Source organism: Prionailurus viverrinus, chromosome A2 (assembly GCF_022837055.1).
Source record: "Prionailurus viverrinus isolate Anna chromosome A2, UM_Priviv_1.0, whole genome shotgun sequence".
Lineage (NCBI taxonomy): Eukaryota > Metazoa > Chordata > Mammalia > Carnivora > Felidae > Prionailurus > Prionailurus viverrinus.
In genome coordinates this window covers 6,471,891-6,486,263 of record NC_062562.1, presented here as the reverse complement: position 1 = coordinate 6,486,263, position 14,373 = coordinate 6,471,891, and the positions used below count along the sequence as shown (strand labels likewise).

General features: G+C 53.3%; 1 protein-coding gene across 1 annotated transcript in view; it reads left to right on the top strand.

Moving 5' to 3' along the window:
* The first annotated feature begins 4,552 nt into the window (after nucleotides 1–4,552).
* Nucleotides 4,553–14,373, top strand: part of OLFM2 (olfactomedin 2) — a 59,942-nt gene continuing 50,121 nt past the window's right edge. The window contains exon 1 of the mRNA XM_047848969.1: nucleotides 4,553–4,655. Coding sequence (XP_047704925.1) covers nucleotides 4,575–4,655 — 81 coding nt within the window. The 5' untranslated portion in view covers nucleotides 4,553–4,574. The remainder of the gene's footprint in view (nucleotides 4,656–14,373) is intronic.

Sequence of the window (14,373 nt, the reverse complement as noted above, 5' to 3'; positions counted from 1 at the left end):
GTGTGTGTGTGTGCTAATTTGTGGGTATGTGTTCATGCGTGTGCATGTGTGGGTGTGTTTTATGAATGTGTGTGCATGTGGGTGTGTGCATGAGTGTGCATGTGTGGGTGTGCGTGTGTGGGTGTGCCTGCCCGTGTGTGTGTCTGCGTGAAGCCTGGAAGGGAGGGAGTCCCAGTGCTGGCAGAAGCTCCCCAGTGAGAAATGCCCAACAAAAGGAAAGAACGGGGCTGAACCATGGAGGCAGCCTGCGGGGAGCCCCCGTGGATGAGGGCTGACCTCAGGAGCCTCTCCTGGGACAAGGAAGGAGGGCTGTGCTCCATGCTGCGCGAGCACTTGGAGGTGTGGGATTGGGAGCCCTGGACCCGAGGGCATTGGAACGACCCCCGTGAAGATGCATGGGCTTGGAAGGCCAAGATGCAATGCTCGACTCCCCTGGGAGGGGCCAGGCCTTCTCGACGCCATGTGAAGACCACAGGGTCTGGCCCAGGTATCCCCTTGCAACGCAGCATAAAGAACCTCATGTCAACAGGCGCCTGGAGGGTCAGTTGGTTGAGCATCCGACTTCGGCTCAGGTCATGATCTCACGGTTCCTGAGTTCAAGCCCTACATCAGGCTCTGCGCTGACAGCTCGGAGCCTGGAGCCTGCTTCGGATTCTGTGTCTCCCTCTCTCTCTCTGCCCCTCCCCTGCTCTTTCTCTCTCTCTCTCAAAAACAAAATAAACATTAAAAAATACGTTAAAAAAGAACTTCATGTCTGGAGTCAGACACGAACCAAATTGTGGTCTTAGCTCTGCTGTACGTCCTCTCTGTGGCCTTCATACAGTGTCTTAAGCTCTCTGAACCTCAATCTCTCCATCTGAAAAGTGGGACAGAGGCAGATGATGTCAGTGCCTTGCCCATATCCCCTTGGCTGTGACACGTTCCTCTGCACACTTCCGCCAGCCTCAGGGCTCAGTCCACATACTGGCCAGGCCAGAAATGCCGAAGAGTGGGCACCCCTGGGGACAACCCTCCCCCAATGACATGCAGGACCTGGAGAACAAACGGCCACCTCCATTGCCCTCAAGCAGGACAACTGCGAGGAACAGATTCCACACTCTCTCCCAAGGGTCCCCAGCAGGACTGACCCTCGGTTGCCTGTGTGGATTTGACAAGAAAGGAAAGACGCACAACAAGTAACCCAGTTTTGGAGATGAGAAATGGAGAAAGACAGAATCTTGATGATGTCCCAGGACCCCTGGATCCAGCCATGCCTGAATCCAACTACCCCTGGATTTTTTTTCAGCCGTGTGAGCTGATATTCTTTTTTTGTTGTTAAGACAGTTCTAGCTGCCTTTCTGCTACTTGCTACCAAAGGACCTCTGAGTAATAAATATACAGAGGGATCCGCAAGAGCAAAGGCATGTGTAGACACGCATGGCATAGATTCCTTCACTCATTAACTTCTTGATCATCTCCGTGTCAGGCCCTGTGCAGGGGGAAAACAAAGCTCTGGATGTTTCTTCCTCTGGCTAGACTCAGGAAGGGTCGCAGTAAAGACAATGGCTGCCCAGGCACCAATTAGGAAAAGCCAATGGTGAGCTGGTGAGAGCTGGCAGGGACCCAATGCTCCTTCGTCCTGCCTCCATACATCGTGGAGGGCAGACTTTGCCCCGAGCCAGACCCTGAGTCACCTGGTCCAGTGGTTTTGCCGCATGAGGTCTCTCAAGAAGCTGATCTGTCTTCACTGATGGTCCACAGTCCTGATCACTACCCTGACCACACAGGAAGGTAGACACCATGTTCATCATAGCATTGACCGTGGTGCTGACCTTGAAGTTGACAACAGTGCAACCAGGACGCTGAGTCCGAGCCTGATCAGGATGTGACCTGATCATAATTTTGACCTCGGCACGGCCAGGTCACTGTCGAAAGCAAGGTCAGAACAATGACTACAGCATGGCCAGGACAGTGATTGTGACCCTGAGGACATTCAGCCAGGAAACTGACCATCACGCTGACAACAACACAACCAGGAATGACCCGTAGAGACCACAGAACTGACCACAATGCTGACCCCAGTAGAACCAGGCTGCTGATAGCAGCACAGATCCCAGTTCAATAGGACATTGACCACAGTGTGATCAGGACGGATTGCTAGTGACCACAGCTGTGGCCGTGACCACAGCATTGAATGTATTGGCCAGGGTCCAGTGAGAAAAACAAAGCTCACACCAGGTGGTTCAGCAACAAACTTTCACATGGGGATTTAGCCACAGAGACGTTAGTTAAGCTTTTTTTAAAGAGTAAATGGGAGAAGTGAATTGATTCTAGAGTGAGTAGCAAGCCACCATCTTCCCAAGAGCTGAAGTAACTGAAGGGACGAAGTAGTTAGCAGAGTCCAGAACCTGCCACCACCTGATAGGAGCTGAACCACCAAGGGGACTCCAGTCCCAGTGGGGCTGAGACCACAGAGGAGACACAACAGCCACTGCCAGAAACACTGAAAGGAGAGAGAGGGGGAGAAATACTCTGGCTTCTTCCCACCCCCACTCCCCACCCCATTGGCTGAGCCTCGCCGGATGCAAGGGAGCCTGGGAAATGTAGTTTGCAGAGGCCACACCCCTGAAACAGCAGAGCTGGGAAAGGAGGGGGAATGGACCTAAGGACATACTGACCAATGTCAACTGCATAGCACAGGCCATGCTTGACCATGACAATGACATGAGCCCAGAGGATGTTGTTCATGGTCCTGAAACAGCTCTAACAAGGGCACCACTCTGTAGTAAGGGGACTGTGCAGGGCCTCCCCTCCCCCCACTGTTAACCACAGCCCGCACTCGGTCAAAAGCTTATAGGTTCCACTAACCAACAACATCCCTTTTCTTCTCTACACCTACTGCGGACTTGGCCTGAGTTGTCAGCAAAGGGCAATTTCCCATTGTTATTTTTTTTTAAGTCTATTTATTTTGAGAGAGAGAGAGAGAGAGAGAGAGAGAGAGGAGCACGCAAGCAGGGGAGGGGCAGAGAGAGAGGGAGAGAGAGAATCCCAAGCAGTCTCCACACTATCAGCTTGAAGCAGGACACAAGGTTGGAACTCGTGAACTGTGAAATCCTGACCTGAGCCTAAATCAAGATTCCGGCACTCAAACGACTGAGCCACCTAGGCACCCCAGCAATCTCCCATTTGGGAAAGGAGGTAGGGATGGATGGGATATGGGATGCCTTCCCTGACTCAGATTCTGTTCTGTGTCCCACACCCCATGGCCAATTCCCTCAACTCCATGCTTCACTGTGGTAACGTCCTCAGGGGACTGAGGGCTGGTTGGGGGCTCTATCTTAAGGGTCACAGATGTCTCCCTACAACTCCATGAGGAAACAGGTCTCCTGAGAGAAGGAAAGCTCTTTGCCTAAGGTCACATGGCCAAGACGTGACAGGACCAGGGTCAAACCCCTGTCCATTGGACACCATCCTCTTTTCTTGCTTTGACAAAAGCACCCATAGCGTGTTATATCTGCCTGGCATACGGTAGGGTCAGAGAAGTGCCAGGCCTCCCCACCCCTCTGTTATCGCTGATTCCTCTGTAGCCTGGCGGGCTTGCTTCCCCCCCCCCCCCAAAAAAAAGCCTCTGACAAGGAAGGGAAGGAAGACGACTGCGACTGTGACTGCGGAGAAGAGTGGGGAGAGGCAGAGAAAGGCTGGAGCCTGGACCAGGACGCCCTTCATATGCAAATGGCTTCTCGTTGGAGGCGCGTGAATATTTTGATCCTCTCAGGATCTGGGGATCTGGTCTCCCATCTTGGGCCATGGAAAGGGGGGTGAGAAACTCTCAGGTGTGGCGGGGGAGGGGGACTTTGAGGAGGAGGGGCCTGGAAAATGGGTGGGAGGGGGAGAGTGAAAACAAGGTACCCCGCTTTGCGGGCCAGCCCCCCCCCCCCCTTGGCCATCCCCAGCGGCCGCCGGTCTAACGGTCTCCCTGTTTTTGTCTCTCACTCCTCCTTCCATCTCCGTTCCACCTCCCTTGTCCCGGCAGTGACCCCCTTCCCTCAACGTCCCATTTCACAGCCTCTGCCTCAGTTTCTCCGTTGATTCTTGAGTTCTTTAAGGAGGGGGCCTCTCATGTTCTCTTCCTGGTTGCCAGGCCTTCCTCTTACTCCCCCCGCCCCTTGACCCCCATCCCACCCCTATTTTCAACGTGGGAAATGTCCTGGGAGGGTGAAATTTCCAAACACGTGACGGAGCCCCCTCCCCCATCCCCGTCACCCTCCCCCATCGGGCCTAGGGGACTGCGGGGCCTGGTCCCCAGCTCTCCTCCCCAGTGCCAGCTCCTCCCCCTTCCCCGCCCCCAGACCCACGCTGGGTCCGCGCCCGCAGACGAGCTGGGGGCGGGGCGGGGGGCGGAGCCCGCAACAAAGACTAGGAGCGCGCGAGGGGGGGCGGGGGTGGGGCGGAATCCCGGCCGCCGGCGAGGCGGGGGAGGCGGCGGCGAGGGTCGCCCCGGCCGGGCGGGCGGGGTCACGCGAGGTGGCGGTCCCCGCGCCCAGGCGCCGCTAGCGCGGGCGGGGGAACGGGACACGCCGGGCCGGGGGCGCGTCATGTGGCCGCTCACGGTCCCGCCGCCGCCGCCGCCGCCGCCGCTGCTGCTGCTGCTGCTGTGCTCAGGCCTCGCCGGACAGGTAGGGGCCTGGCGGGCAGGTGCAGGCGCGGGGGGCTCCAGGAGGGGAGAGGGTCCGAGCGGGTCCCGGCAGAAACGCGATTTGGGGGCTCCATAAGCCCCCCCGGGGCTGAGAGGGGCGGGGGTCGCAGCGGGGGAGGGGCTGGACGTGCACCCCGGCTTGGGGGGGGGAGGAGGGGCTTCACATCCAGCCTCAGGCTGAGATGCCTTGGGGGGCAGTGTGACCCCAGCTTCAGGGCTCTCACCCTCTCACTGCCCCGGAGCCCACACCCGCCATCTCACTGGGGCTGAGTGGGGTTGCAAGGGCAACTTCAGGGGGCCTTGGGGTGGTGCTTACCCCACACTTCCCCCGTTACGGCAGGAGGTGCCCGAATTCTGCAGCCGCCCCCCCCCCACTCCTCACCTGAACCCCCAGTGTGGGGAAGGGGGCGGGACTCACGTGTGAGTGACTGACGGGAACGTGTGTGAGGTGTTGGGGGGCTGCTGGGTAAACGTGTGTGTCTGTGTCACGGCTGGGTGTGACTGAGAGTTTGTGGGTTGGGCTGTGCGCGAGTTGGGGGTGTGATGGGAGAGGGTGTACGTGACGGGGGGTCTGTGTGTGACAGCGGGAGGCTGTGGCCGGAGGGTTGATGTGACCGTGGGAGGCTTGGGAGCCTGTCACCTGGAGTTGTGTGTCCGTGTGACTGGTGTGTGGGAGCGAGCGAGGACTGTGTTCATCCCGGCGGTATTTGGGCAACTGGGCTGTGTGCGAAGGTCTGTGTGTGTCCCCACGATTCCGTCCATCTGCCTGGGGGTCGTACAAAATGTGCGTGAGCAGGTGTGTGGCCGCGGAAGAGTCTGGGGTGACCGTGTGCTATTCTGCGCCTTTGAGTGAATCACTGCAAAAGGGGAGCGAAGGGGCGCCTGGGGGGTTCGGTCGGTTGAGCGTCCGGCTTCGGCTCAGGTGATGATCTCGCGGTCGGTGAGTTCGAGCCCCGCGTCGGGCTCTGCGCTGACAGCTCGGGAGCCTGGAGCCTGCTTCGGATTCTGTGTCTCCCTCTCTCTCTGCCCCTCCCCCGCTCGTGCTTTGTGTCTCAAAAATTAAAAAAAACATTAAATTTTTTAAAGGGGAGTGAAGAGCAGGGGCTGTGGGTGCAAACGTGTGCATCCATGCGTGTGTGCGTGTGCGCGCGCGCTGGTGCCTTGTGCACTCCATTCATGCTTTCACAGAAAGAAGCAAGCCTTCCTCTCCATAGTACCCCCATCTCTCCGGCAGGCTTGAGGGGCCTTGCAAAATGGGGGGAGGGGTCCCGGTTTTCTTCGGCTATCGGGAAACCTCGTTGCTCCTCCATCTTGGAGGTGGGAGCCCCTCAGGTTCTCAGATCTGTAGGAGCTCAGAGGGAAGCCAGAGTCTGAAATAACAATGATAATACAGCTAACGTTTATTAAGTGTTTATTATGTGCCGGGCGCACACAACCGGAGCGAAGGCGTTGAACCCTCCTGGCACCTCCTAGAGCACGTTAGTACTGCCTTCGCTTTACAGGTGGGGAAACTGAGGCACAGAGGAGTGAAGTCATTATGTCGAGCTCAGATAGCTAGGAGTGGCAGAGCCAGGATTGAACCAAGGCAGTCCGGTTCCTGAGCCCACACATTTACCTTCTTGTTAAATAATTCACTCCATGGGTGTAGACAGCGGCTATGTCGAAACTAGAAGAGTTTTTTTTTTTTTTTTTAGGTAGAAGCTCCTAGGAAAAATAGTGCTGTACCTTCTCTTTCCTGGTCAAGAGAAGAAAGGACTCAGACCCTTATCTCCACCCCAGGGGGCGTTGTGAGGGGTGGAGGCCAGACTCGAAATAGGATCTTCAGACAACTAGGAGAGGTTGTGGGGTCCCAGGGACCCACATCCTGGCTGGGTACGGAAGCGTGCTCAGTGCCTGGCTTCAGTCCGCACACGGTAGATAATTGATATGTCAGCCAGAGAGAAGTGGAGAGAGACCAAAAGAGGCATAAGGGTGAGAGAATGCTGGTTAAAAATACACCAGGAGTGAAGGTGAATTTGGCTTCCAAGAAGGATCCTGGGGAACCACCACCTCGGGATTCTCCCGCACCCCTGCTAGCCCCTGGGGAACTTTAGATTTCTTGACCTGTCGCCAACGTCGGCTAGGGGCGCAGGAGAGTGCAGTGAAAGGTGCTGGGGGCGGGGGGTTAAGTTTACAGACCCCAGAATGGGGAGGGACTAACATGGGGATTCTTGGAGGCGGGGCCAAAGGGGGCTGCGTGGGGGCGGGACCAGACTGGGTTAGGAAGGCGGGGCTAAACGGTGGGTGGAGCGGAGCTAGACTGAGGTTATCGGTTGGGGCCGGTGGGGGGGGTCCTGCAGCTGGTTGCAGTGCCTCCAGGCGGCCACCATGGGCACTACAGCGTCATATACTGGTCTCTGCCCCTCGCTGCCCACCCAGCCTGGCGCCCCAGAGAAGGAAGGGCCCTGAAGAATGAATGCTCTGTCCCCTTTCCACCTCCCCCACCATTTCTCCCCATAGCCCCCTTCTCAGTCCCTGATGGGCCCTGGGCTCCATGAATCCAGGCTAGAAAGCCTTCATGTGTCCATCCGATCAACAGATAGGAGTAAGCACTGGGGATATAGCCATGGACCAAGTTATCAAATCCCTGCCCTCCTGGAGCTGATCTTGTGACACGAGAGACAGGCAAGAACTGAACAAATATATAATACAGTGTCAACAATGAAATGAATATGTAAAATGCAACTGGCATGAAGAATAATGCATCGGATGAAGGGGATGAAAGAGTGATGGTGTGGGTGGCTATCTGAGCAGGTGTGGTCCAAGATTGTGTCTCTAAGGAGGCGGTACTTGAGGTGACCCCTGAGGGAGGTGAGAGAGGATGCCTTCTGAGTACCCAGGGGAACAGCATTCAAGGCAGACGGAACAGCAAGTATGAAGGCCCTGATGGGAGAACACCCTGGGATGTTTGAGGAGCAGCAAGGAGGCTGGTGTGTCTGGAGAGGAGTGAGTGGAGGGGAAGGGGCAGGGGGAGGTGGTGGTGGTGGTGGTGGTGGTGATGAGGCCAGGGAAGCCAGGAGGGGGCAGACCAAGTGGGAACTTGTGGGCAGTAGACAGGAGTTAAGATTTGCCTGTGAGAACAGGAGAATGGCCCCTGTCAGAGGAGCCTCCATCCATCCATCCATCCATCCATCCATCCATCCATCCAGGGTCTGTTCACGTGTTCCGGGTCTGGCCTGTGAATGCTCTGGAGACTACCAGACAGCTTTCTCTGTGAGAAAGAGGCCCACTTCCTAACACCTGGGAAGTCCTCCCTAAGATCTAGCTATATTCTTGGCCACTGTCTGGGTTTGAAGTCATTTCTTCCCGGGGGTCCCCATAGGATGGGAGGTGGGGAGTAGTTCAGTTTGTATTGCAGACCTCAGGGCCTTCACACTTGCCATTTCCTCTGCCTGGGACACCGTTCCCTCCCTCTCCTTCTGTTTAAATGACACCTCCTCCGAGAGGCCCACCCTGACCAACCATCTAAAATGACCTTCCCGTGGCCCCTCTCTGAGCTGTTACTCCTCTTTTTCTTCACAGCCTGTCACTACCTCTCCACTCATTGTCTGTCTCCCCCTCGAGCGGCAGCTCATCAGGGGCCAGTGGGCTTTGTTGCATCTCCAGTGCCTACAACAGAACCTGGCACACAGTAGGTGCTCAACAAATATCTGTTAAAATAGAAACTTGAGTGACTGGATGGATGAATGTCCCTCCTCCTCCCACAGGATCTCTTTCTTTCGGAAACAGTGGGACTCTTGTACCAAAGGAGGGGTGAGGGAACAACTATCCCCTCGGGCCATCCTGTACCCGTTTCAAGTCAACCACTGCTCTTGGATCGGAGGCATCAGGAAAACCCATCTTCTTTATCTGTGCCTCAAATTCCACCATTATAGGGCACCACTCTTTGGGGTTAACACACCGTTCTCCTGGGCTCCTTTAGCAAATGGAAATGTCCGGTGCTCGCTTAGGCAGCACATATACTAGAAAATGTAAATGTCCCAGGTAGAAGGCAGCAAAAGGAGGTCTTGAGGGCACTCAGAAAGTAAGTGAATTGGACATTTTCTTCCTAGGGAAGAGTGGGGTCAAGCCTGGGTCCAAGATAAAAGAGCTGGGCTGCCACCTAGTGGTGAAATGAGGTTTGTGCAGAGATTCTGTGTCCCCGTGGCCATGGTGAAGGTGTGCAGGCAGATAGATGTCCCGGTGTGTGTAACTGCCCTGGCCAACTGAGGTGTCAGTGCAACTGAGGCACTAGTCTCAGGTGCAGAACTGTAGGGGGTGCCCCCCAAGAAGTCAGAAACCAAGATAAATAATATCTTAAGAAAATCAAAATTGATGTAAAAAAAAATCTATGATACAAAAATGTCAAAGTTGTAAATAAACGTGGGAACTGACCCTGCACTTGAAGGACTCAGCTCTCACTTGCCTCACTCTGCCCTTGTCTCTATAGGAGTTCATCTGGTGTGTGTGTGTCTGTTTCAGAACCACGTCCTTGGCATTGACCAAGCTGGGCATAGGGACATGCGTGTGCCATAATCACATCCGTGGATATGTGTTCACAGTGACTCTTTTCATATGGGCTGACCATGTGCACATGTATGGATTTCTCACGAGCCTGGCATCAGGTGTGGGCCGTGGCTTTGTGTCCCTGGAATTCAGTGTCAGGGCCTTGTAGGCAGTCACTTGCTGTTTTCACGTATTCGTGCACTCACGTGTTCATTTAGAAAGCGTTCATTTGGAGTCTTCTGTATTTTGAGCCTCCCACTGGACACCAAGGTCTGGATGATGGTTTGAGCTCTCACGGGGTGCGATGTGGAAGATTTAGCTTCTCTGAAGCTGAGTCTAGCTGTGCTGGGGAGAAGGGAGTTGTGACAGGAGCAGGAGAACTCGTTCCCGTGTTTCGGGAACTCTTGTCCGAGAACGCGGATATGCCTTTGTGCTGAGTGGGAGGCTGGCGTATCGCACAACTTCATCCATCCACAGCTCAGCCGCAAACCAACGAGAAGCCAGGAAGAACAGAGACGAGTGAGAACAGATTCCATGGAGTCTGTGTGCAGAAGCTTATTTGTGTTGCTTCTGGGAGCCCCCGGAGGCTCTCGGTGCCTGTTGACTCCTACTTTACACGTAGTTCTAGCAACCCCCGGCCAGCTCGCATCGAAGCCCTGCTTAGCAGACGAGGAGACAGGGAGTCACAGCGTGAGAAGAAAGAAACCAAAAGGCAAAGACAATTGAAGCCATTGGAAGAAATGGCAAATAGCCCCTTGCCTTTTGGGCCCTGAAAAAGTTCTGGTTGTTCCCAAGAAAAATACATGATAAACCTGATTCTTTCTCTTCCTAAAATCTATGTTAATTCCCGTGTGAAAGACACCAGGCGAGCCACTGGGCATGTGGAAGGGTGTGACACAGCCCATTGTGGGGGTAGTTTTCAGGATTAAGGAAGTGTGTGTGTGTGTGTGTGTGTGTTTCGTTTTTTTTTTAATTATGGCAAAATACACAGAACATAAAATTTACCGTCTGAGCCATTTTTATGTTACTTAAAAAAAATTTTTTTTAGCCTGTTTATTTATTTTGAGAGAGAGAGAGAGAGAGAGAGAGCATGAGTGGGGAAGGGGCAGAGAGAGAGGGAGAGAACGAATCCCAAGCAGGCTCCACGCCGTCAGTGGGAGGCCTGCTGTGGGCTTCGATTTCATGAACCCATGATCCATGACTCAAGCCAAAAATCAAGAGCTGGATGGATGCCTGAGCGACTTAGCCACCCAGGCGCCCCTCCGCCATTTTTAAATGTGCGGTCCCCTAGTAGCGTTAGGTCCGTTCACATGGTTGTGCGACCGTCCCCACCATCTGTCTCCAGAACTCTTTTCATCTCGCAAGACTGAAATTCTCCGTCTTAAACAACTCCTCGTTCCCCTCTCCCCCAGCCCCTGTGAACCCCCTTCTGCTTCCCGTCTCTATGAATTTGATGACTCTAGGTACTTCATGTAAGTGGAACCAGGAGATATTTGTCTTTTTGTGAGTGGCTTCTTTCCTCGTGTCAGACCTTCCTCCTTTTCTAAGGCTGAATGCTGTTCCACTGCATGGATTTATCACATTTGGTCTTTCCGATTGTGCTTCGATAGACATTTGGATTGCTGTGGTGCATAGTGCTGCTGTGACGTCGGGTGCAAATATTTCTTCGAGACCTTGCTTCTAACTCTCGGGTGTGTACCCAGAGGTGAGATTGCTGGCTCATATGATAATAACATGTTTACTTTTCTGAGGAGCGAGAAGTTTCCCACAGCGGCTGCGCCATTTTAAATACCCACCAACAGTGCACGAGGGTTCGGGTCTGTCCGCTTCCTCGCCAGTGTTGTCGTCCCCACTTGACTTTTTGACTTCAGCCCATCCTGATGGGCTGTGATGTGACCTCTCATTTTGGCTTTGATTTCCATTTCGTGAAGAGTTAGTGGGGCGCCTGGGTGGCTCAGTCGGTTGACGGTCCATCTTCGGCTCAGGTCATGATCCCACGGTTCGTGGGTTCGAGCCCCGCGTCGGGCTCTGTGCTGACAGCTCAGAGCCTGGAGCCTGCTTCGGATTCTGTGTCTCCCTTTCTCTCTCTCCGTCCCTCCCCTGCTCACAATCTGTCTCTACCTCTCAAATATAAAATGAACATTAAAAATTTTTTTTTAAAGAGTTAGTGATGTTGGGCTTTTTCTTATGTGTTTATTTTTGTTTGTATAGCTTCCATTTGCCCATTTTTTATTAAAAACTTTTTTTTATACTTGGGAGAGAGAGCAGGGGTGGGGCAGAGAAAGAGAGGGAGACAGAGGGTCTGAAGCAGGCTCTGGGCTGAGAGCAGAGAGCCCGATACAGGGCTCGAACTCAGGAACTTTGAGATCATGACCCGAGCCGAAGTCAGATGCTCAACTGCTCCACTGACTGAGTCACCCAGGACCCCTCCTTTGCCCATTTTTGAAACCAGGTTGTTTGTTTTTCTTTTGGTTCAGTAAGAGGTTTTAAAGCCAGGAATGAGACAGGGCTGGATTTGTGTGAGGGCCAGAGCCTCTGGCTATAACGCGGAAGACACTGGAGCGGGAGAGTAAAGGCATGAAGACAGGATCACCTCAGGAGCCGACAGGGCCTGAAGCCCGCTGGTGGCAGCCAGAGGCCGAGCGGAACCAACACTTGGGGAATGTTGTGCCTCTCGCTGTCTGGGGTCTGAGGTCCTTGACAGGGACAGACGTCTCCTTCCCAGCCACCTCCTGGAGAATTCTGAGCCAGGCGGGAAAGCAGAGATGAGGGGAAGGGTGTGGGGCTCTGAGTCTTCCAAGGAGAAGGGGAGACATGTTTCAACACCATTTCCAAACACTTGTCACCGGACCCAACGCTGAAGGCGGGCACAGGCTGGAAGATGAACACCGTTTGTGTTCTGAGGCACGCAAAGCCGTGTATGTGTGGACGTGAATCCGTGCCTTTCTCAAGGGTGCCTGAGTACCGTGGGGGCCAGGATGGCCTCGACAGAGGGCACGTGGCTGACTGCAAAGGACGCTTAGTTTTGCTTGGTTTGCGTAATTTGCTCTTTTGCCGGAACGTTCTATTATGTTTACCTGCTGCACCTCAAACAGGGATGGAACTTATGTTTTCATACTTGATACCTGAATTCATATATTTGAGTACGTTTTCTTTTCTTTTTATTTTTTAAGTTTATTTATTTTGAGAGAGACAGAGGCAGCGTGAGTGGGGGAGGGGGAGAGGGCGGGAGAGAGAGAGAGTCCCAAGCAGGCTCCACGCTGCCAGCACGGAGCCTGATGTGGGGCTCGAATTCAGGAAACTGCAAGATTGTGACCTGAGCCAAAACCAAGAGTCAGACGCTGAACCGACTGAGCCACCCAGGCGCCCCTGAGTAAATTTTCTTCTTGACGGAAGTCCTATCTACAGAGCAATACACAAATCACAAAGGTGCAGCTTGATAAACTGTCTTCAAGCGACGTGGTGCTAACCGGCACCAGGTAAAGAACTAGAACTTTTCAAGTATCCAGAAGTCCCTTCGTGCTCCTTCTAGCTGCCACCTGTTCCCCAAGAGTTACCGCTAAGCTAACGTCTCTCACAATTGCACGGGGTTGGCTAGCTTTATAACCTTTTTTTTTTTTAATGTTATTTTATTTTTGAGAGAGAGAGAACGAGAGAGAGAGAGCGCGCACATGAGTGTGAGAGGGGACAGAGAATCCCAAGCAGGCTCCGTGCTAACAGCACAGAGTCCAGATGCAGGGCCCGAACTCACGAACCATGAGACCATGATGTGAGCCAAAGCCGGTCGCTTCACCTACTGAGCCACCCAGGCGCCCCGGCCAGCTTTATAACTTGAAGGCATGAAATATGTAGTTTTGGGGGCCCGGCTTCTTTTGCTTAACATTATGTTTGTAAGATTCCACATATTACTGTTTTGTTTTCGTTGCCTGTTTTCATCACTTGATGACATTCTACTATGTGACTCTCCCCTGATAGATTGATAGATTCGTTGTACTGTTTCTGGGCATTTGGACTGGCAAAGTTTCTGGCTGACACGAAGGGTGTGGCTATAAATATTCTGACGCTGTCTTTGGTGACCACTCATTCGCATTTCCATTGGGTATTAGTAAACACTGATTGACGCATTGAGTCGTCGCAGGGCTGGGTGTCTCCGAGCCTGTGGTCACACTTTTGTTGACCGACAAGATGCCGCCTAGTTTTATGTATGTTTCTGTTTAAAAAACACCTTGTTTCTTTTTTTTAAATTTTTTTAAACGTTTTTTATTTATTTTTAAGACAGAGAGAGACGGAGCATGAAGGGGGAGGGGCAGAGAGAGAGGGAGACACAGAATCGGAAACAGGCTCCAGGCTCTGAGCCATCAGCCCAGAGCCTGACACGGGGCTCGAACTCACGGACCGCGAGATCGTGACCTGAGCTGAAGTCGGACGCCCAACTGACTGAGCCACCCAGGCGCCCCACACCTTGTGTCTTATATATTGTTGATTCATTATGTCTGACTTAGGCTCCGGTCACGGGAGCCTCCGGTCACGGTTCGTGAGTTCGGGCCCCGCATCAGGCTCTGCGCTGAGAGTGCAGAGCCTGCTTGGGATTTTCTCTCCCTCTCTCTCTCTCTCTGCCCCTCCCTGCTTGTGTGCATTCTCCCTCTCAAAAATAAATATATACACTTTTTTTTTTTTTTAAACAGAGGTAAAACAGGAAGGCAGAGTATGGTCGTATTGGACTTCATTTGGGAACCCGTGTGTTGCTGACTCCATTTTTGCCCCTGTGGGCATGTCCATGAATGACCACCAAAGCCCCAGGAGTATCAATGTGGGGGTTACAAATAAGTTGGCATGAGTTGGTGAGTTTGCCAATATGGAATCTGCAAACAATGAGTCTCAACTGTATACCCTGAGGAGAAGAATTGCTGAGTTGTAGGAGTGTGTGTGTGTGTGTGTGTGTCCAGATTTTGTATCCGTGTCTGTATCTATCTATCCATATGTTATATAAATTAAAATTAAGATATGAGTGGGGTGCCTGGCTGGCTCAGTCAATAGAGCATGTGACTCTTGATCTTGGGGTTGTGGGTTTGAGCCCATGTTGGGTGTACAGATTACTTTAAAAACTCTTTAGAAGAATGGGGCACCTGGGTGGCTCAGTGGGTTAAGCATCCGACTCTTGGTTTCAGCTCAGG